The 22,867-nt window shown below is 38.0% G+C and overlaps 1 protein-coding gene across 37 annotated transcripts in view; it reads left to right on the top strand.

Annotated features, from left to right (window-relative positions):
- Adgrg2 (adhesion G protein-coupled receptor G2) overlaps positions 1-22,867 on the top strand; it is a 125,595-nt gene that overhangs the window by 73,586 nt on the left and 29,142 nt on the right. For 10 of the 37 annotated variants that reach the window (XM_087599197.1, XM_087599212.1, XM_087599195.1 and 7 more), the window contains 8 exon segments: positions 7,151-7,186; positions 12,196-12,234; positions 14,191-14,232; positions 16,466-16,519; positions 19,252-19,307; positions 20,109-20,164; positions 22,146-22,185; positions 22,650-22,687. In XM_087599197.1, the coding sequence (XP_087455323.1) occupies positions 7,151-7,186; positions 12,196-12,234; positions 14,191-14,232; positions 16,466-16,519; positions 19,252-19,307; positions 20,109-20,164; positions 22,146-22,185; positions 22,650-22,687 (361 nt within the window). 37 annotated transcript variants of the gene reach the window in all.

Raw genomic sequence — 22,867 nt, 5'->3', positions numbered from 1 at the left:
TAATAGCTTCTCTCCCTTGGTGGCTTACATAGAGATTTCTGGTACCATGGAAACTAGACCACAGGAAGAAGGCTTTCAAGTCAGATCCAGCTCAAATAATTCCTGTATTGTAACTATGTGGTATCTTCAACAATAAGGATCCACCTTTAAACCTTGAGAGTCAACCAAGGGCTACATTGATATTCTTTCTTGTTTAGGGAGTCACCTGACCAACCATTTGGAAGGAGGTTTCTCATGCTTGGTATGGGGGCTTTGTTAGTCTATGGTTCATGTGGGAAGCAACATTGTCAGCCCAAGTGACTTAACTTCCTTTAGGATATCTGGGTGGTGGCACACACCTTTAATCCTAGCCCTTGGGAGGCAGAGGCAGAGGCAGGGGGATGTCTGTGAGTTCAAGAGCAGCCTGGTGTACAGAGTGAGTTCCTGGACAGCTTAATGCTATGCAGAGAAACCCTGTATTGAAATACAAGGAACAAAAACAAACAATAAATAATATCCCTTTCTTTTCCTGATTGTCCCCTACATGGTGCTATCCACAGCAAATTGGGACTCTTCACATTGAAGAGAGCAGGTCCTCTGTCAATCCGGTTCCCCTGAACACACCCCTTCCCTGACTCTCCCACTCTCAGCTCTCTACTTGAGGTTGCTTATTTGATTTTTATAAATGGAAAACAAATTTCTATTCCTTTAAGCCCCTGACTCATTCTGCCACTGAAGTAGAGTGAGGTGAGACAGACATCCCTTCCGCCTAGGGGTCATATGAAAACCCAAGTTCACATGCCTTAAGGAAAGTATAGGTGACTATTATGATCTTTACTGAGCTACCCAATTTAGCAAAGTGTTTAAACCTTGTGTTTGAGATTCCTTTTCTGTAAAGAGGCAGTAACTGTCTCAGAGCTTTGTGACTTAATACATAGCAAACATGCCTGTAATACACCCGACTTGTGATAAATACAGGCCATTAGCACTACAGCTAGAAATTAGCCAGCTAGAAGTCTTTTTGTGATGATGAAGTGTTCTTTACATGTTGTGTAGAACCTGTACAACACCTGCTCAATGCTGTAGCCACCAGCCACATGTGACTGCTGAGCACTTCAATCTTGACTAGGGCAGTGGGGCTTTTTTTTATTTAATTAGTTTAAATTGCTTTTAGAAAAAAAAAACCATACAAGTTCATTTGGAACACTACAGACAGAACAGAGGACATGGCCACAACCAAAGAACTAATTGCCTAATTAATTTAAATTTAAGTTGTCACATGAAGATGGTGGCTGCCATCTTGGACAGCACAATTATAGACAATTTAATCTAATTGTCTTAGGATGTTTTCTGTTTCAAACTATATAAGCCAGTGTTAAATCACATAGGACAAGTAAGTCAGATACTCTCCCTCCCCCCTCATGCTCTCTCCCGCACTCTCCCTTGCACAAGGAGTTTGCTACAGGGATTTGACTGAATTAAACTATGGGGGATGGTTGAAACTTTATGACACTGCTCTCCTCACAGCTGGCACATGAACCAAATACTTAATAGAGCAGGCAGTTGGGAAGGGAGAATGAATGTACAACGGGAGAACAAGACCAACTGGAAGCCACAGGGTATGAATCGTAGTACATGGGAACCAAATAAACCTCAGGTTGGTCCCTGTTGTCTTTTACCTTGGTAATGTGGATGTCCCACAGAGATTTGACTGTTCGTCACAAAATTAAACACACATCTGGCCAAGGAGCTGCACATCTGAAGGATTCAGGGGAACCTGAAGCAAAACTGTAGACCTGGCAGCTCCTTCCTAGTAAACATATGAAGCCAATGATACTTGTCAGTGTGTGTGAGCTACAGAATGGCTGATGCCTCACATCTGCTCAGTTCTGGAGGATAAAGGGTGAAGTGGGTGGGCTAGTTATATGTGAAGCTGGAGGAAAAGAAAGAGTTGGGTCCTGGAGGATCAAGAACACAGTTCACCTTCTTCCTATCGTGGCGAAAGCCCACCTAGAATGGCTCTTTTCTCCTCAGGAAGTTCCATCAGCTAAGAGCTCAAGTTTTCTTTGGCTATGTCATTATTAATCTTTTAAATAAATATGTTATGTAAGAGTCCTTATTGAGCAGTGGGAAGTGAGATGGTCATGGTTCAAATAAACAAGTTTTGAATGTGCCAAATGAAAATGTTTTTATTCATCTTTCTGCATATGTAGTAAAGTCTGGAAAGGTGCTTTCTAGAAGGGTGTTTGTTGTCTCAAGTTCTGAAAAGCTGATATAAGAAGAAAATACTGTTTTATTTAGGGTTCCCATATAATAGTGCCTAAGCACGGTGGCTTGTTTTTAACCATGTCTCTGTGGAATAGTAATTTAATCTGGAAGAGTTTCAGTTGGGTAAAAAGTACTCATGCAAGGGGCCCTAGCTGTATTTTTTATAGTCCCTTCTGGAAAAGGAAGTCTTATTCCCACCCACCTTAAGGAATGGTGTGCTGGCGTGCATTGCCACAGCTTTGGACATCCATCTCACATTCGAAAACTTAACCTCTACCCCAGTGAACACTTCAGCAGCCTCCAGATAAGGCCTCTCATGATTAGGGTTCAGGCTTATTTATAAAGTAGTGTCAGGGAGCAAAGAGTGGACATTAAGCCAAGAGGAATAATCAAGTGCAGTGTTTTATTGAGGTTACCACTCGAGGCAGTTGGGGCTCATAATTGTGGGATTTTAACAGTTTTTGGCATGAATATTGGATGGACAGTTCAGCACACACTTGTAAGATCCGTTACATGATCTCTTTGTTGTGATTGTTAGACATAACTACTACTCTGTCACATTCTGAGTAATAGTTATCCAAGAAGTACTCTCAAGTCTTTACAGACACTGCCTAGATCGCTTTTCCCCTCTCAGATTCCTTCTCCACCCTCCCACTCTGATCTTTGCAACTGCCTTCCAGCTAGGTTTAGCCAATGTGTGTTAATGTAAAGCAACAACAACAACAGCAAACAAACAAAAAACAAAACTGGAGTGTAAAGGAAAAGAACGTGTGTGTGTGTGTGTGTGTGTGTGTGTGTGTGTGTGTGTGTGTGTGTGCATGTTCATGTTCATTTCCTTCTCTGATTAACTTACCCATATCTCTGATAGTGGCTGTGCCTCCTCCATGATTCCCTTGTAACTGGACAAGCCCCATCTCTATATGGTTTCAGCTTCTGCTTCATATCTCTTTCTCCAATCCTAAAAGATTGTTCTAGACCTCTACCTTTCCACTGTTTCCTCTGAGTTAATTTTCTCCTCTTGATCTACCTGTCATAAGTTCATAACTTGATTCTTGACTGATATTTATTTTGCAATTGTGTATGTATGTATGTATGTATGTATGTATGTATGTATGTATGTATGTTTGCATGTAAGTATTTTGGTGCTAAGAATCAAACCCAGAGCCTTGAACATGATAGGCAAGTACTCTATTATGATAGAGATTTCGTAATGATTTTGTCACTCAAATCAATGATTTCTTTGACTAGTTATAAGATCCATGATACTGACCTGGAGGATAATAGATAAAGCAACTAGCTGGTTAGCATTTATTTGGGAAAATAAGAGATATCCCATGTGATGGTTAGGATCTGCCCCTCCCCCTGAAAAACCCTCATTTGACATTTACTTGCCTTTGTGGTATTATTGAGAGGTGGGGCATTTGAAAGTTGATTAAGTCATGAGGGTCCCACCCTCTTGAATATAACAATGCCATTCTCACAGGAGTTATCACTCTTGTTATGTAAGACCACTTGCCTTATTTTCCATATATGACACAGCAGGAGGACCCTCACCAGATGTACTCTTTCCAGAACTGGAGTTACTCATGTTCATGAACATGCAACACATGGAGGCTAGAAACTGAACCCAGGTCCTCCGCAAGAGCAACAAATGCTGTTAATCACAGAGCCTGAATCAAATCAAATTTCATTGTTTATATTTCTTACAATCTAAGATACATTAAAAATGCTCCTGAACATGTCCAAATGCCAAGTGCATGATGTAGCCAATAAATTTTTTTTTTTGGTTCTTTTTTTCGGAGCTGGGGACCGAACCCAGGGCCTTGCGCTTCCTAGGTAAGCGCTCTACCACTGAGCTAAATCCCCAGCCCCGCCAATAAATGTTTTAAGATATAAAGAGGAGCCAGCCATTTCCATCAGCTTCTGTAGCCAAAGAACACTTTAGAGGGCCAGAGAGTTGACATAAAGGTGTCATCTTCTAAAACTTCCAGTTTTAAAAGAGAGTTCAAATTTATATTGTGGAAATGACATTGCAGATGTAATTAACATTGAAGACCATGAGATGTTGAGATTATCATAGGTTGCCTGGATAACCCAGTTAAATCCTGTGAGTTTTTAAGTGACATAATGATGGCAGATGAGAGCTTGCCTACTCTATTCTGTCATCGCTGACTGTGAAGACATACAAATGAGCCAAGAGACAGGAAACACGATTCTGAAACTTAGAATGGCCCTCAGTCTATAGCCAGTAAGAGACTTCAGTCCCACAACCACAAGGAACCATGGTTTGCCAAAAACTCAAATAAGCAGGAAATGGATTCACCTCTAGAGCTTCCAGTTAGAACTATAGCTTGTCATGAAGTTGACATTCATCTGGCAAGCTCTGTAGTGGATTTCTGACCTATAGAAGTCTAGGTTAACCAATTTGTATTGTAAGCCACTACTGGTAATTTGTTAGAGTTTTAGCATGAGAACCCACTACAACTAAGCAATTTCGACTTGAATTTCTTTATCATTGCTAATATCAGACCTATTCAGTTCAAGAATAGGTCAAATGTGAAAATGATATGAGACGATGAAAGCTGAGAGGCAATGACAGTGGCTCAATCATATGGCATCACTGACACCATGCTAGAACATTTGACACTAGAGTTTGGGTGGTTGTGGCAATAGTGCTGGGGAAAAATGCTAAGGAAGTAATATAGGGAAGGAGTCTCCATCCATGAAGCTATTTTCTTGAGCTTCCTATTCTTCAGGCTCTATTTGGCTTCCTTCCATTATAAAAATATCCTCTCCATAATTAGAATATATGGCCTTTATTTTTTAAAACTTCAGAAAAAAATTAGTCAAAGAGTCATACTAAGTAAATTTTATATACAGATTCCAAGTATTTTGTTTATGGGTTTAAATCAGTACTTTAACAAAATAGTGATAGTTTAAGATTTGTTTTGCAGGTTTCCAAAGAAAAAGCTGGGAAAAAACAAACCATTTTTTTTCTTTATTTGCTTATGAATCTTTTATAACAATGGAAATATCTTATCTCCTAAGAGTGGCATGGAGTTCAAATATGTGACTCATTGGGAGTGACAAGCCTATCATTTTGGTGAGTGGGAAGTGAATGAGGCAAACCCTCAAAGAACCCCAGCCTAGTAGTTAGAAGGCAAAAGGCATGCATGTGAGATGTGTGAAGAGTTGCCTATGTTTGACCACAAAGGTTAGAATGGAGCAGAATATTGAGAGTTCAAGACCTAGAAAAAGTAAGCACACATCCAAAGGGAAAACCGTGCCAAAATAAAAAGGAAAGAATAACACATTTCAATTGTCTATCTTATGGGCTGGAGAAGTGGCTGCTCTTCCAAAAGACCTGGGTTTAATCCTAGAAGCCACGTGTGTGCTCATAACCATCTATAACTCCAGTTCAGGGCATCTGACACCCCTTTCTTGCCTCCATAGGCTCACTGTTTTGCCTGTGATCAGGCCAGTAAGCTTCCAGGATTTATCTACTTGTCTCTGCCCTGCATCAACACTGGGGTCACAGGCAGTTATGACCATGCTCGAGTTTTATATAGGCACTGGGAATTGAATCTGGGTCCTGTAGAACAGCAAATGCTGTTAACCACCAAGCCATTTCTCCAGCCCTAAGCATGTATTATTTTCCTGAACAGGAAACAAAAAGTGTTTTTCTTTTTAAGGGATCTGAGAATGTTCCTCAAAGAACTCAACAGTTCTTAAAATTTATTCGCCCAATGGTGGCTGATCTAGTTCAACTCAGAAGAAAGAGGTGGCGTAATAGGCCAACTGTTTGTGTTTAAAAAAAAAAAGCAAAGTTAATGAAATATAATTTGTGCAGATGTGCACGTTTTTGCTACACATTTAATGAACATTGATGAACACCTTAAAGTCTTAAAGTCTTAGCTGTCTCCTCAGTTTAAAGTGTGCGTCGCTCACTTTATACAACACCACATGTAGAGCACCATTCATAGTTAAAACTCGAGGACCTGGGGAAATGGCTCAGTGTTTAAGAGTGCTTGCCGTGAAAGCAAGAAACCTGAGTTCAAATTCCAGAACCCACATAAAAATCCTCTATGGTTGCATGTGCCTATAAGCCCAGTGTTGGGGAGCAGAGACGAGTAGATTCCAGGAGCTCACTGGCTAGTCAAACATGACCTTCAGATTCAGTGAAGGACTGTGTCTCAAAACAATACAAAACAAAACAAAACAAAAAACGGTAAACTAGAATGAACTAGGGAATGACACCTGATCACCTGATATTCTCCTCTGGCTTGGCACTTACATACACATGTGTGCACTCACCACACACACACACACACACACACACACACACACGCACATCTGCACTCACGCACATATGCACACACGTACGCACACAAAAAAAGAGTTAGAAACTGGAAGGCTTGCTTCACTAGAAAGCTGTTCTTTCTTTTCTCCATCTTTATTAAATTGGGTATTTCTTATTTACATTTCAATTGCTATTCCCTTTCCCGGTTTCCAGGCCAATATCCTCCTAACCCCTCCCCCTCCCCTTCTGGATGGGTGTTTCCCCTTCCCATCCTTCCCGCATTACCGCCCTCCCCACAACAATCCCGTTCACTGGGGGTTCAGACCCCATATGAACAACAATGCCAAACAACCAGAGTTTCCAGGGACTAAGCCAGTACCCAAAGACTATACATGGACTGACCCTGGACTCCAACTGCATAAGCTGTCCTTTTAAAGAACTGAAAAGAAACACTATCAGGGTATGGAAAACAATAGTGAGATTGCATGCTGCCCTCTTTTGATAGCCATCTGTAGCTCAATTTATATTGATTGCCATTAAAAAATGTTAATGGCAATATGTGAACAAACCAAACTAATGCTAAATCATCTTTTTCCTTGACAGAAAATGCTGGTAATTCCAGTTTGTTGTCACCATCTGGTAAGAGTTATTTTATGATTTTAGGGAAACACACGAAAGTGTTACTCTCAAGTTCTCTGTGCAGTATGGCGTAGGGTCGAATACGGCAAAACTATTTTCCTCTAAGAAGCTTGGTTTAAGTTCATTGCCATTAAACATACACCTACAAAACCAATAGCCAAAAGCATATTCATCCTTTCATATTGCCTGGCCAAGCTGGAGAAGAACTCTGTAGGGACCAGACTGTGGACATCACTGGGTAGCTGCTTAAGTGCTTCAGCCATGTTTGAGATTATTGCTAGCGTACAAGTCTAAACGGCATCAAGAACTTAAACATGCCATGATTCATTGTATTTATGAAGTGGTCCGTCCTCTTAAATGCACACTTTCAGTACCTTCGCTTACAGAATTTCTCTGTGGATGCTTCTAAGAGCTTAGCCACACATGACAAGGAGAAGGCAAATAAACTGAAGGGAACTTTAGAACTAGAACCTATAGGAATTCGAGCAGTATGAGAACAGCATGAGACTAACCGTATACTAGCATCCTTTGATACTAGCATCCTAGTATCTTATGGTGAGAGAACAAAGCCAAAGGCTACTGAATAACTTGTCTAAGATCTCACAGCTTCTTGCCCCATGTCATGCGGAGGTAGCACATGGCTTCTTTGAGTCCAACCTGTCTTCTTTTTGATACACCACATATCTTAGAATGGTTGTGAGTCAGTTGGTATGCCATCCTTACAATTGTGAAAAAGAACTTCCTCTGTTATTCATTCAATGATTAAAATGGAACAAACAAAAACAGCAGCCATCTCTTATGCATGTTACTATTGTGCCCCGAAGTCTTCAGACATCTCATTCCTCTCAATCTTGCAGAATAGGAATCCTTATGTTCATGCTGTAGATGTGGAAACAGGCTCAGTGGGGGGAAATCTTAATCACATTAATATATTTTCTGGATCCAATCTGTCCCTTGGGGTTTCAATTAAGCCACCACCCTCCCATCTCCACTGCTAGCTCAGATTTGGAGCAAGTTCCTTAGCTTTTCTGTTTCTTCCTCAGTTTCTTCCTCAATACACCGAGAACAATAGTATCTGCTTCATGGGATATTTGAAAATGAAATAAGAGACCACATTTTCCTGCTCTATGATAGATAAATGATTGTCATAGGGGTGAAGATTCAGACCCTGAACCTCAAGCCATCAGAGCAGAACCTCTTTTGTCCATGTCTGTTTGCCCCCTAGCTGTTGGACTTCTAGGGGTCAGCATGCTAATGTATTTTTCTTCTAGTACAGTGTTTCTCAACCTGTGGGTTGTGACCCTTTAGGGGTCAAATGACCCTTTCATAGGGGTTGCCTATGACCATCAGAAAAATAGATTACCTTATGATTAATAACAGTTGCAAAATTACAGTTATGAAATAGAAATGAAATAATTTTATGGTTGGGGTCACTGCAACATGAGGAACTATATTAAAGGGTCACTGCATTAAGAAGGTTGAGAACCACTGCTCTAGTGGAATAGCCTTTGCCAAACTTAATCATAGTAAAGGCCACAAAACCCAGCTTTTAAAGAATGGAGAGCAGTGTTTTTGGAGTTCTAGTCATAACCTGGCTGCTGTGTAGTCTGGTGGTAGGGCTGCACAAACAGATGGTAGGACCCAGTGTAGTGTCAAGAGAGGAAGACAGCCTTGCCCACAGACTTCTTTGAATTGTGTCACCATTCATCAACATCCAAAAGGACTAATAGTCATTCATTAAGGACTGGCTGTGGTCAATTATTTTGCCTCACCCCATAAGTGTACTTTGACTCGAATCGCTTACGACCTGTCTTATTCCTCAAGAAAGACCCTGGCAATTGTTAAAAAAAATATAGTAAATGACAAAATATGAAAATAATAATGTGGGACAGACAGGGTGTGTGTCTGTGTTTAGCTAACCCATGAACAGTCTGCAAAAGGCCAGACAAGTGCTTTGACACACCTACATTTTGTCCATACCAGCTGAAAAATCAAGCTCGAAGACTAAGATTTTTTGTTGCGAAGTGTTTGTAAATTTCTCATGTGTTTAGGTAGAGATCAAATCTCTAAGTCTCTTAAATATTTAACCACGTGTAATGTGTACAGTAGATTGACTTACTAGGATAAGTGGAGTCATTGTACAAAAAAATCTATAATTTGATTGACTGTCTTAATAGCGGCTATATTTTAAAATGGGCTACCAAGAAATGGATTAGGTACTATAATATTAAATGGTATATGATATATATTATATACTCTAAATTTATATGTACATAATATATTGTGTGAATACTATATGAATATATTATATGGAGAATGAATATATATACATTATATACATATATGTATGTATATTATATACATATATATATATATGGCTGGAAAAAATGGTGAAATTACCATTTACTTTATTCCAATGTGGTTCCTAACTTATTGCCATGGTGTTATGCAGGTGCAGCAGACTCTATGATTGTGAGTCTCATAGCACTTTTTCTACTTTTATAATCATATCTCAGGAGTTCTGACCTCTTAAAATTTCATAAATGTTTCAAGCCAGGGCTATATGTTTAAATCTTGACTCTAAAGAAATATAATTGTTTCAAAATATTCTCTCTCTCTCTCTCTCTCTCTCTCTCTCTCTCTCTCTCTCTCTCTCTTCCCAGCTGAATCGTCTCTTGTCAGTCTTGTTCCCTACTCCAATGGTACACCAGGCAAGATTTTGAAACTATTTAAGCCTAGATGTAGTCCAATTTAGATCTCTTAAAGTTTCTCTTTTAATTATACCTTCGTCTTCTCCTTGGGGGAAAAAAAGAGGTAGAAACCACAAGCCTCAATGGTAAGAATGTTTCTGAAGCAAGTGAAAATTGATAACCCCTCCTATGAATATAAAGAGTATAACGAGTCACAGCAATGAAGATCTCTATCTCTAAATTATAGCTCGATATACTGAGTGATTCCATATCGTCCAATAGTCCGAAACTTAAAACATGTGAGAGTAACCATTCTGGTTAATGGATATAATTTCTGGGATCATAAAAGAAGGGAAAAATCCCTCTGCCACTGTAAATACTTCAGAAAATACTGGAAACATCAATCACACTTTAAAGTACTCCATTTTACTGTTCTCTAACACCTCGCCAGCAAACTTGACATGACAGATTGTTTAACTGGGAGAAGCACGTCTAGTGACTTCAATATGATTCAGGGCGAATTTGGAGGTACACGGTGTCCAAAGACAGTCTCTTTATGGGTGATTTTTATCAGTTTTTAAATAGCAGGAAATGAGGGGAAACCTGGCTTTTCATCATGTTAGAGAAAAGGACAAGGAACTTCATGATAGCCCAGGGAGGCAGGTGGGGCAGCACATCTGTTCTCCCCTCTGAGGGAAACCAGTTTTCTATCTTAGTTCAATCAAACTCCATCACTTCTTAGATTGTCTTGGTTAAATAAAATTCCACCGTGTGGGTGATAGTTGAGGAATTAAATAATCATAGATGTGTCTTATACTGATTGAAAGTGATTAAATTCATAATTGATCCAACAGAGAGTACCAACAGTTGTCATTTTTGTGTGTAATTACTTTGCACATGAAAAAGATTATCTTCCATTTAGCTGTGGCAGCAGTGATTTAATTCTGTTGTATATTGTGTGGGATGTATGTGGGTGCATTTTGAGCATAACAATGTGTTGTGTTTATTTAGGGGCTTGTTTGTTCATTTTTGAGATGAGGTCTCACTGTGTAGCCTAGGCTGGCCTCAAATTCACAATTGTTTGGCCTTGGCCTTCCAAATGTTAAGATTGCAGGCATATGCCACTATGTCTACATTGTACCATTCTCCCTAAAATTTCATTTCTAATAATAGATTCTAGAATTCTTTCATCTGAAGAAATACCAGCAGGATCAATCTTAATGAAATTTTATATCAAATAGGATTGAAACAGAAATGTCTTAAATTGATAATGCTTAAGAACTTTAAACCTAAACTAGCATTGATTTAAATATGCCATTAATAATGAGAAAGCCACTAAAGCATCCCCAGGGCTATTAAAGTTGTTATTCATGTTGTAAATGTCATATCCATGAAGGAGTTTCATTAGCATAGAGAGAAAAGGACATGTTTTCTTTTTTAACGTTGTTGTTGTTGTTGTTGTTTTGAAACAGGGTTCTTCTGTGAACCTCAATTTGTAGACCAGGCTGGCCTCAAACTCACAGAGATCCTCCTGCCTCTGCCTCCCAAGTGCTGGGATTACAGGCATGAACCACCACTGCCTGGCCATTTTTATGAATGTTGGGAGAATTTCATACAATGTTTTTGTTCAAAGTCACCTTTCACTCTTCTTACTAATTCCTTCCAGGCCCACCTTTACCTCTGTACCCACCCCCAACTTTGTGTCCTTTTTAAAAAGTTAATAACCCATCAACTCCAATTTGTACTACCCATATACTCTTGATGGTGGAGCCAATCTGCTGAAGGGTGACTAACCCTTAAAGAATGTTGACTTTCTTCCCCAGAAGCATCAGCTGTCCAAAGCTCCTCAGCTAGGGGTAGGAAGAGCTCATGAACCCCTTTTTACTTCATGTTAGAAGGTTAACTGGGCCGATCACAACAGTTGTTGTGAGTTCCTGAGTGCAGGAGTCCTGCCATGTTAGAAGATACTGGTTCACTCCTGTCTTCCTCAACTTCTGACTCTTAAAATCTTTCAATCCCCCTTTCCTCCAACGGGGACAAAATAGTAAATAACGTAAATGTTAGGTCTAATAAATATTGGTGTTATATGTTTCACACATAATAGGCATTCAGAAAACCACATTCTGAAAGAATGAATGTGTACCCAAATTCATCTTGGGGCTGAATAATAGAGAATGGAGGTGGTGCATCGACTAGTACCTGTTAGATTTTGCAGAACTCTAAACTCAAGATTTAGAGGAAATTGAAGAGTTTAAGGAATCTGGGAAGAGTCACATTTCTTAACCAAACCAGTCATTATACTGTTTGTTATTATTTCAGATGCTGCTTCCGAAGTATTGTCGACTTTAAACAGAACAGGTAATTTTGAATTATTTCTGAATGTCATAACTTGTCTTCTGTGGCTTCTTGAGGTTTCATAGGTAGGGTCTAATGGACTAGCAAAGGAACACACTTCTGTTGTCCCTTTGTTTATTCCCATAGGTTTGCAACCTTTGCTGCTCTGAGTCTGTCTTTGAGCCATCATTCTGTTGTCACTACACTCCTAAACTTTCTATTACAGCCATAACACTCTACTTAAAGATACTATTTGTTATGCTTTGAATATTATTACAATATAGATTAGCTCATAAAATAGAGAGTATAGGGAAATATAAAGAAGAATATTTAATCTTTAGTATTACTTTACTAAAACTATTATTGTTAGTAACTTGGTACAATTTCATTTGTGATCATTTATATATGTATATGTATATATACATATATGTATATAAATGTATATATATGTATGTACATATATATGTGTGTGTGTATACATATACATATACTCTTATCCTATGTATATAGCTTTGGCAAAATAGTCATAATTTACCCAGATTTTATGATTCTCCTTTAATTTAATATTAAATTGTAATTATTCCCCATTGTCTCTTGCTATTAATGACTTGATATTCCATTGTGTGCCATATGTTAAGCATTAAAGATGCTTTTATTTTTTAATAGAATTTGCTGCAATGAACTTCATCCCTGATTTCTATAGAATATGTTCCAAGGGCTGGACATAATGGGTCAGCAGTATGAATATTTTAATGCTCTTGAGAACTATTGCCTAATTACCTTCTAGAAAAATTGTACTCACAACATTTTGCCAGCAGTGGATGAGAATGGCCTTGTGGCTCACTGTACCTTTGCCGAGACTACATTATATATTATTAAATCTTGTTCTTTTTTTCCTTAGGTTATTTCATTTTTGATTATTAGTGAAGTTGAATATTTTTATGGATTTAGCTGCGGAAATACAAGTCATTTTACAGTTGTGTTTCACTTGCTATGGAGAGAAAAATACCAAGGCAAACAAAATAATGTATAAAGGATTATTAACGACAGCACAAAATGGTATCCACCTCTAAAATTACCAGCAATCATTATCCATGAATCACACACCCACGTGAGCTCATCAGTAACACACATACAAATGTTTCTGAAATTGTATAATACCATTATTCTTCAGCATGTCTCCAAGCTCTGAGCTTAGTCTTTCTCTGCAAATTTGTGCCCTGAATGCAGCCTCTTCTAATTGTCAATCCTCCTTACACAAGGCTTTCTGAACTACATTGTTCATCATGTGGGGGATGAGCCAGGGACTTTGTCTCCAATCTTTGGAAAGACAATCCTAAGGCTTGCCTCTTCAGAGCACACTAATACTTGCGCGTGAATCTCTAACTTAAGTAGTCGTGGTTCTACTGTGAGATTGTTATGCAACAATTGCTAGCTGGTCTTGACTTACCTGAGAACAATTTTATCTCCCAGTACAATGAGGATAGTATTGCATTAACCTTAAAGAAGAAAGCAGGATCCTTGATTGTAAATTATTGTAGCAACATTTTGATTCAGCATGCCCTGATTCACGCTGACTTTCCTTCTGAATCACATGTTCTTTATAACCTGTCATCTGAAGGCACTGTCTAGACCATAGTTCTACCCACCTACATTGTAAATTCACATTTATGGGTCTAGTGGTAGTGCCTGGAAACTGAACTAGAATTACGCATAGAGTTACTCAAGCAGTGGGATGTGTAATGGGTGTGACCTAACTTGGTAAACACGTGACTCCGATTCTCAGACCCACCCTGGGCCAATGCTTCGTGTTCTGTGAATGAGAGTCCCATTCATTCTGCTGCTAAGATGGCCAATGTTATCTTCAAGAGCTCAACAGTGTGCTTTTCTTAGCACTTCACTAAAAAAAAAATACTCATGGCAAATTGGTTTTTGTAAAGCAAAAAATTCTGCTCTAATATTTAAATTGCTTCTTTGCAGAAAAATCTAAAATCACTATATTAAAAACCTTCAATGCATCAGGTATGATTTATTATCAATATCAAGACTTTCTTTTTATAACTAAAGTAAGCCTAAAGAAATGACTGGTATTTATGATTTCTTTGTCTTTTTTCCTACTTTTAAAAAAATAAAAATCTGTTCTTAATGAATAGATATATATTTATTGGCTACCTGAAATTGTACTGTTTTGGTCTGTGTAATAGTGATCAGCCAGTGCCTGCCCTTTAAGAATCTTTTAGTCTAAGGAGAGACAGCATAAACAGTTAGCTGATATGAGCAGGCGTGCAGAAGAATTCTACCAGTTTGTTTGTTTGTTTGATTGTTTAGGTGCTGAGAATTGAACAAGTCCCTGTCACATGAAAAGTGTGCACCCTATCACCAAAACTATACCCCCCTGATCCACAGATATTTCTAACATGCTTAAGACACATGGACAACACAGGGCTGGTAGTAATGAGTAAGAATGTAATTAGCAAAAGAACTAAAGGATCAAACCTTTTTTAAATGAAGAAGTGATGTACTTTCAAGTGCCCAGTGCAAGCCCCAGACCACAAGACATGTCTAACAAGGGTTTTTCATTGATTTCAATAGGAAAATCCGGTTTACTGTCTGTTTCTGTAAATAGAATATATTGAAACACTGCCATGCCTATTTGTTTAAATCATTTGCTGGGGCTACTTTCCTGCTACCTAAAATTCAAATCGTTGCAGCAGAAATCACCTAACTCACAAAACCTAAACTAGTATCCGACCACTCTCAGCTAAAGTTGTTCTCAGTCCAGATTTAAAGAATTGTCGGTGGCCATGTACTTAGGGAGGGGTGCGAATTATAGATAATAGTCCTAGAAATGGGAAAGAAAATTCTCATTTGAAAGAGCAGCAAAAGATAAGCTTCCATGGAAATGGAAGTGCAGGTGACATTTAGTGGAGAACAGCAAGCAAGAGACCAGTGGGTTAAAGGCTATTGTAAGCACTACTACCTATCATGAATACATATTATAGATGCATAGTATTTTGCATAGTGTGATTTCAGTTTGTTCACAGAATCTAAATTTAGCTGACAAATGACACTCATACACCAATAAATCATTCTGACAGAAACCAGATCCTGTGAAACAAGTCAAATTGTAATTTTTTTTATTTTTGCATCCAAACTAATTTCTCACAGAAACAACTGATAATGTCCAATGGACATAAGCTTGCCTTTTGGACATTACATGTATAATTCTGACAAAGATGACATATCAAGGAGGCTAAATGTTGTTCAATATAATAATCTTTTGAATGATTTTTTTATTAGTTTACGTAGTACCTGATCAGCCTTTCCCACCCTCCTATTTTCTATGGATTTCTTACATGTCAACACAAAGATACAATTAATAAATGGAACTTTGAGTTTTATCAAATAAAAAAAAAGACACACTTCCTTCACAAAGAAGAAAATGTTTCTCAGGTTGAGCTGCATAAAATCTGTTTTGTTTTGTTTAATGTGGATCATTTAATCTCCCATTCATCTCTCCCTTCTTTGTGTGTTTGTATGACCTGATGTCCTGTCCATCACTGAACCTTTTTATTTCTTTGCTAGTATCATTCACTAGATAGTAGGCATCATAACACAACCCTTTCATTTCCCAACCGGTATCATCCACCAGAGTGTAAGCTCTTTAAGGACAGGGTCTGTATGTATGACCTCTCAATACCCAGAAATTATAGCGAGTACTCAGCAAATATGCTTGAATTTTGTGACATTTATTTATGGAGTGAAATCATGACATTACTATTATTTTGAATGTGTATTTGTTGAGTATGCTATGTGAGCATAGACCAGTGTTAGAGTCTTCTAGGATTTTCCTACCTTGGAAGGAAAGGATGGTCTATGATTCAGGACTAGCCCATTTAAATTCTCCATACATGATTCGTTTCCTTTGTTCTCTATTTATATCAGACAGGAGAAGGATTAATTAGGAAGGGGACAAAGACATTTCAAAGAAGAATTGAAGGTCAGACACTGATATAGCCAAGAGTAGTAAAGTCACATCCCATAGCTTCTCATCTAAGTAATAAACATGTTCCTTTATTCTTTGTGCAATGTATCCTGCTAAGTTCTGTTCAGCTTTTTAATACTGTTAGTTTACATTTGATGCCTTCATTTGCAAATTTTCTTGACAGTGCAGTACTTGTATATAATATATATTATATATAATAATAAGCACAGTTATTATCATCCATAACCAGCTGGGTTTCTTTTCTTTCAGGAGTCAAATCCCAGAGAAATATCTGCAATTTGTCATCTATTTGCAGTGACTCAGGTTAGTTCTAGTGAGCGCCATAAAACTACACATTGCCAGATATGTTTGCTCCACAGAAAGGATTGGTTTGTTTTTCTCCCGTTGCCTGTGCATGCCTTTCTGATCTGTCCCCTTTTCATACAACCAGGCTACTACAAAGTCCCTAATAAAAACAAAAGCAGACTTTAGACCTAGCTGCTTGACCCTCCCATTTCCTGTCAGAGAAGCTAGACAAGCTTCCATGTTATGAAGCATGGGGCTCCAGAACAAGAATTTTCACTTGAGTTTCAAATCCACACTAATTCTAGTAGCCTTACAATTAATGCATGCATAAAGTTAATAATAAAATTATTATTGATTGGTGGAAGTTACTTTTTATGAGTAAATCCCTCAAGCTTTTTCATTGGACTGTACACATTATGACTCGAAATCAAAGTATTGTCCTTTGCTAAGAGTAAATCAAACCAGATTTTAGAATGTTTCATATATACCTGGTTTAATTAAATGCTGATTGCATTACTGTTAATGTTTTGCCCTCTTAACACTGTCCATGGTGTTTTTAAAATTGAGATGGAAATCTCTTGAGAAAATGCTATTTTTGAAATAGGAATAGTTTTTCCTCCTGCAATGGGCCAGAGGCATGAAACAACCTCTTTTCTCCCATTGATTTGGCTCTCTGGGCTTTCTTCCTTATTAAGACCAATGAAAGCAAATGTGAAAAACAGAAAAATACACTGTGGCAGGTCAGAACTGGATTGGAGATCATGGGTAGAGAGAAGAAAAAAAAAACAATTGATTTTATTACATAAAGTCTTGCTATCAATTCCAGCAATAATCATTAGAGGAATTTTTTTTACCCTTCATGTTTTGTTCCTATTTATAGTGTTAGACTTCATCTGAGAAATATAGGTAACACTTTAAGTAAAAGTACAATTGAGTAGATTAAAAAACAAGAAAATTTCTTATTTAAATACTTCAGGGATGGAGAAATGTCTCAGAGTTTAAGAGAACATATTGCTTTTGCAGAGGACGTAAGTTTGGTTCCTAGCAACTATGGGACAGCTCACATCTACTTATAACTGCAGTTCCAGGGGAATCCTACGCCCTCTTCTGGTCTCCATTCACATGCACACCCCACATGCATATACACACAACTAAAAATTAAAACTGTTAGCTTGCTTTTCTAAAGTGGGCTAAGGATGTGGCTCAGTGGTAGGGGTAGCTTAATCTGTGCAAGGCCCTAGATTCAATCCCTACCACCACAAAAAAGTATACATTTTATTTTCATACATTTATATAACTTTCTCCTATTTTTTCTTCCTCTTTCCCTCTACCCTCTCCTACCCTTCTCTTTACTATATCCTTATAATATCATTATTTGATGGCATCATCTCTGTTTTGGGCTGGGACTAATGTCTAGTTCTGTTTTGAGTCTAAATCATATTTGATAACTGAAAATCAAAATGTGTTTTAAAATGGTCATCTTGAATAACAGATGCCAGAAAGGTAGTTGGAGTAATGTTTTCCCTAATTAAGTGACTGAATTGACCATTTGTCGTAGTGACTGGTGAAAACAACCTCATCAGGGAACCCACTCTTCTGGCACCAGAAACCCCATGATATCCTGCCAAAAACTCCACTTCTTTCAGGTTTCCAGTCTGGGTCCATTAAAGACCTATGAATAAGCTGTGTACTTTCTGGCCAGGAACAATTAGGTCGAGAGTCAAAAACTGGTAGCTTTTTTATTGTTCCATGTATCCAGAAGTTTTCTGATCTCTGCACACTTATAAAACTCATAATGTACTCAACAAGAATGTGAAGGAGACAAATCATCACACACACACACACACACACACACACACACACACACACACACACACTTTTTCTTCATGTACAACAGAAAAGGGAATCAGATACAAATGTTTGTGAGCCACCATGTGGTTGAAATCAGATCCTCTAGAAGAGCCGCTGGTGCTGTTAACTACTGAGCCATCCATCTCTCTAGCCTCCATGATATTTTTTAAAAGTGTATAATTTTATACAGATTTGAAGTGCCTTTATTTTTAATAATTATGGATTATATTATTTGAAATTTCTGTATCAATATAAACTTTTATTAGATGCATTCAGCAGACTATATTTCTAAATTCATGTGTGTGTATCAATAACAAAAGATAAGAGGCCATGAATTTAAGACCAGACAGAGATTTAGGAGGAAGGGGTGAAGAGGGAGGATGTAAATGATGTAAATGAAATACTAGTATATGAAATTCTCAAAAAAATAAAAACTGATAAAGAATCAACTTCTATAAGACTGCTTAGCTGCTATGGAACACCTCTCTCTCTCTCTCTCTCTCTCTCTCTCTCTCTCTCCCCTCTCTCTCTCTCTCTCTCTCTCCCTCCCTCCCTCCCTCCCTCATCTATGCCACTGTAACCCCAACTCTAAAAGATGTTATTTAAAATGTCACATTGGAACCCCAATTATCTTAAAGCGCAATAGTTTCAACAGGAAGAAATGAAAACATCTTGGGCAGTAGGTGGTATTCTCTCTTACTGATTTTCTACATCAAAGTTGTAACTCTGATTTTCTAAAAAAAATTCTATTGATAAGCAGTGAATAGAGGAGTAGGACTCAAAACAAAGAATATATTTAAATGTTTAGAAAATAATTTAATAACCTTGTAATGTGTTGTATTAACCCTCAAACTGTAAGAACACAAGTCTCAAATTTCTTTCTGAAAATTTATTTTTAGTGTTTTTTAGAGGTGAGATAGTGTTTCAACATGATGACCACTACAACGTTACTCAGGTAGGCTTTCAAGATTTTCTTTAACTGCAATCTTTCAAAGTGCATTTTCATATATCTAAAGATTTATCAAAGATTCAGATTATTTGTGATATTTGGTATATTTGATTTATGAACAAATTTAAGTAAAATATGTCTCCTTGACTTGTTGGCTATGTACTTCAGGGCTTGAATTCATAATATTCATGTTATTATTCTAATAGATCTATTTTAGTTTTTACTGGGTTTGTTGCTGGATAAGAATGGTAATATTGTACAGTCCAATTACAACTTAAAAGTATCAAATTACTTTAGAAATTCCAAACAACAAAAAATATGTGTATTGAGTTTAGTAAGAATCTTCCAGATGTGGTTGTGTTCTACACTTGGGGAATTCAAGTTCACTGATATATACCTTCCTGGAACCCAGAGGATCTAGACAAAATGTGATTCTTCATTCATTGACTATCTCCAAATGCCTATTACATGCCAGGCTGTGATCTGAGTGCTAGAAATACAGCAATGGTACTATTAGTTTTCTCTTTTTATACAGATGTACCTTAACTCTGAAACCTGCCATGAGGAGAATTTTCATAGCACTGTTTTTGAGGAGCCCTTGAATGGAAGAAATACAGAACTGACTGACTCTGACACTTTAAAAATAAATAAAACTGGGTTGGCTCATCCAATATCAATTCACTCTTGGGGCTATGATTCACTCTTTAGGGCATAATTCCTCAGGTGGCTAAAAAGGAAACCTCTTGTCAGAGAATGTGTTTAAACATGATGTTTTCTGTCTTCCTAATGAATTCTCACCTCCAACAGAATCAAGATATAGTTAACAGCACCTTCGCTGGAGTCCTGTCTCTAAGCGAACTGAAGTAAGTAATTTGGCATTTGTTTTAAAACTTCATATATACCTTGTGAAAAGATACACACTGAGCTATTTTTACTTTTGGAGACCAAGAATATGATACAGAGCCACAAAGGAAACAGAGCAAATTAGTTCTTGCCTACTTTGCAAACCCAACCATCTTATCTGTCCTCAATTAATAGTCTCCTAAGGATGGTCCCTCTGGTGCTCTGAAATTAACCAACAGCTTCCTCTGAGTTGGTATTGGAATTTTAATGCAATTCATTATTCAGTATTATTGTTAGACAAGCTCAAGTCCAGACCTTTTGAAAGGGTGTTCAAGCTATGGTCCACAAGCCACATGCAACCAAGGAGAGATATAAAAGAGGCCCAACACAAAATTGGAAATAGCCTTAAAACATTTTATTAAGTGTTTTTGGAGGGAAGGTAACTCAATTGCATGGGTTTTTAATATGAACTTTTTGGATTAAAACATTGTGACACAATGTCAAAAGATGGGACTCACCTATATATATATATATATATATATATATATATATATATATATATACCATTTGTTTATATGGTCATGAAACATCAGTGACTTAAAAGTCAGAGGGAACACTGGGCATTGTAGCACATGCCTTTAATCCCAGAACTTGGAAGGCAGAGACAGGTAAATCTCTTGATTTTAAGACCAGCTTTGTCTGTGTAGCAAGTTCTGAAATACCTAGCACTGCATAGAAAGACCCTGTCCGAAAGAAAAATAGAAAGAAAGAAAGAAAGAAAGAAAGAAAGAAAGAAAGAAAGAAAGAAAGAAAGGAAGGAAGGAAGGAAGGGAGGAAGGAAGGAAGGAAGGAAAAAAGAAAGAAAGAACAGAAGGGAGGAAGGAAAGAAGGAAGGAAGGAAGGAAGAATGAAAGGTCTGAAAGGATATCTTGGTTCACTACACATCAGCTTGCAAGAACTTCCAAAGACAATGAGATGCATTATTCATGTCCCCAGTTAGACCATAGGTTTTCTACTGCTGCTGAGAGGAACAGCTTCATGAATACAGCATGGATCAGCTACCAAAGGACAATCTACGGATGTAAATATAGAGCAGAAAGAGTGGTTAGGACCACAGAAACCAACAGAGAGAAGGCACAGTTTAGCAAATGTGAGCTTGGGAAGCTAGTACTACTGTTATGCACTTCTTGTCCAGATCTTATCTACAGTCACCTAGCACTGTTTGTTACCCATTTCCCAGAGCAGGGCATTCTCAACCTCAGCAATGTTGCCCTCTGGGGACAGAGAGTTCACTGTCATGGGGACCGTGTCCATACATTGTAGGATATTTAGCAGCATCCCTAGCCTCACCCCAGCAGATGCCAGCAGCAGCCTCCTTGGTGTAACAACCAGAAATGGTTCCAGACAGATGTCTGTCTGGAGGGCAGAGTCATCTCTCTTGAGAAGAGTAAATTCTTTAGCTAGAATTCTTTCATCTGAACTTCAGTGAAAGTCTGCCAAATTGAAGAAACGAAACTATTGTAGAAGCAGAAATGGAGGCGAGGAATGAGAAAAATTCCCATGGGGATGTTGGATGAGAGGGAGACAGGGCTGGAATCATACAGAGAAAGCTGTGTCCATTGAAGGCAGATGAAGACGAGAAGCCCAGGATGAGTGACTTACCATTCTCAGAAATCTTTGCCCTGGGCCAGCACTTTCTTTGGCTGTCTGCCAGAAGAAGTTGCCTTGGGGTTTGCAGTAGCCTAATGAATAACACGATTGCTCAACCATAATTCATATCTTGCTCTTAGCTAGGACTGATCCATCTCCCTTCTGGTTAGTTTTCCTTGTCTCATAAATAATTTATTTTCCCCACAGAGCAATCTCTTGTTATGCCCCATGTCTCTTCAGAGTGAACACTGTAAGCAGTCCATGCTACATGCCTGATGTAATTGCTTAAAAAGCTACCTTGTTTTGAATTTCACATCTCCTTCATGTTACTTTCTCTCATTATCTTCACAGGCGAACAGAACTCAACAAAACTCTACAGACCTTAAGTGAGGTAACCATCGTATACCCTAGAGCTTGCTTATCATTATTGTTCCGGGGGAAGTGTGTAGAATTCTGCATTCTTGGGAGATACATATTCAGGTTCTCCCAAATCTGTCATGCTAAAAGAGTGAATGAACCTGGTGCATTGCTCCAAAACTCTGAAGGAGGAGCTCTAAGTGTGCACTGTGAGGAGTTAGGATTGCTGTTACGTAAGACCAAAAGTTTCTTCAAATAAAACCTCTGGGAGATCGAGCTACCTTGTGTATAAGTAAGCTTTCTAACACTGGGAGCCTCCAAACAGCGTGTAAGGCCTGAATGGCTCCTGTGCTATGTTGAGAACTCAAGAGAGCGTACAGAATATCTCTAGAGGTTCTTGTGGTTCTGTGATTAGCCCTGCATTGTCTTTTCTGACGTTTCTAACTGTTAAAATAATGTATGTATATGTATATATATATATTTGTTTGTTTGTTTCAGACTTACTTTATAGTGTGTGCTACCGCAGAGGCCCAAAAGTAAGCCATGTTTAATTTTTATCGATATCTTTTCTCCATTTATGGAAACAAAGTACCAATTTAAATTGCCAATTCAAATGCTTTCCTCTAACATAAATATTGGTAGTATTTTACATTTATATATTTTTATAAATATAAATCATTCTGTTAACACCTTTCATCTCAATTCTTTGAACCATC

Source organism: Rattus norvegicus, chromosome X (genome assembly GCF_021556685.1).
Source record: "Rattus norvegicus strain SHRSP/BbbUtx chromosome X, alternate assembly SHRSP_T2T, whole genome shotgun sequence".
Lineage (NCBI taxonomy): Eukaryota > Metazoa > Chordata > Mammalia > Rodentia > Muridae > Rattus > Rattus norvegicus.
Note: the sequence above shows the minus strand (reverse complement) of the source record. Positions and strands in the feature narration are given on the sequence as shown.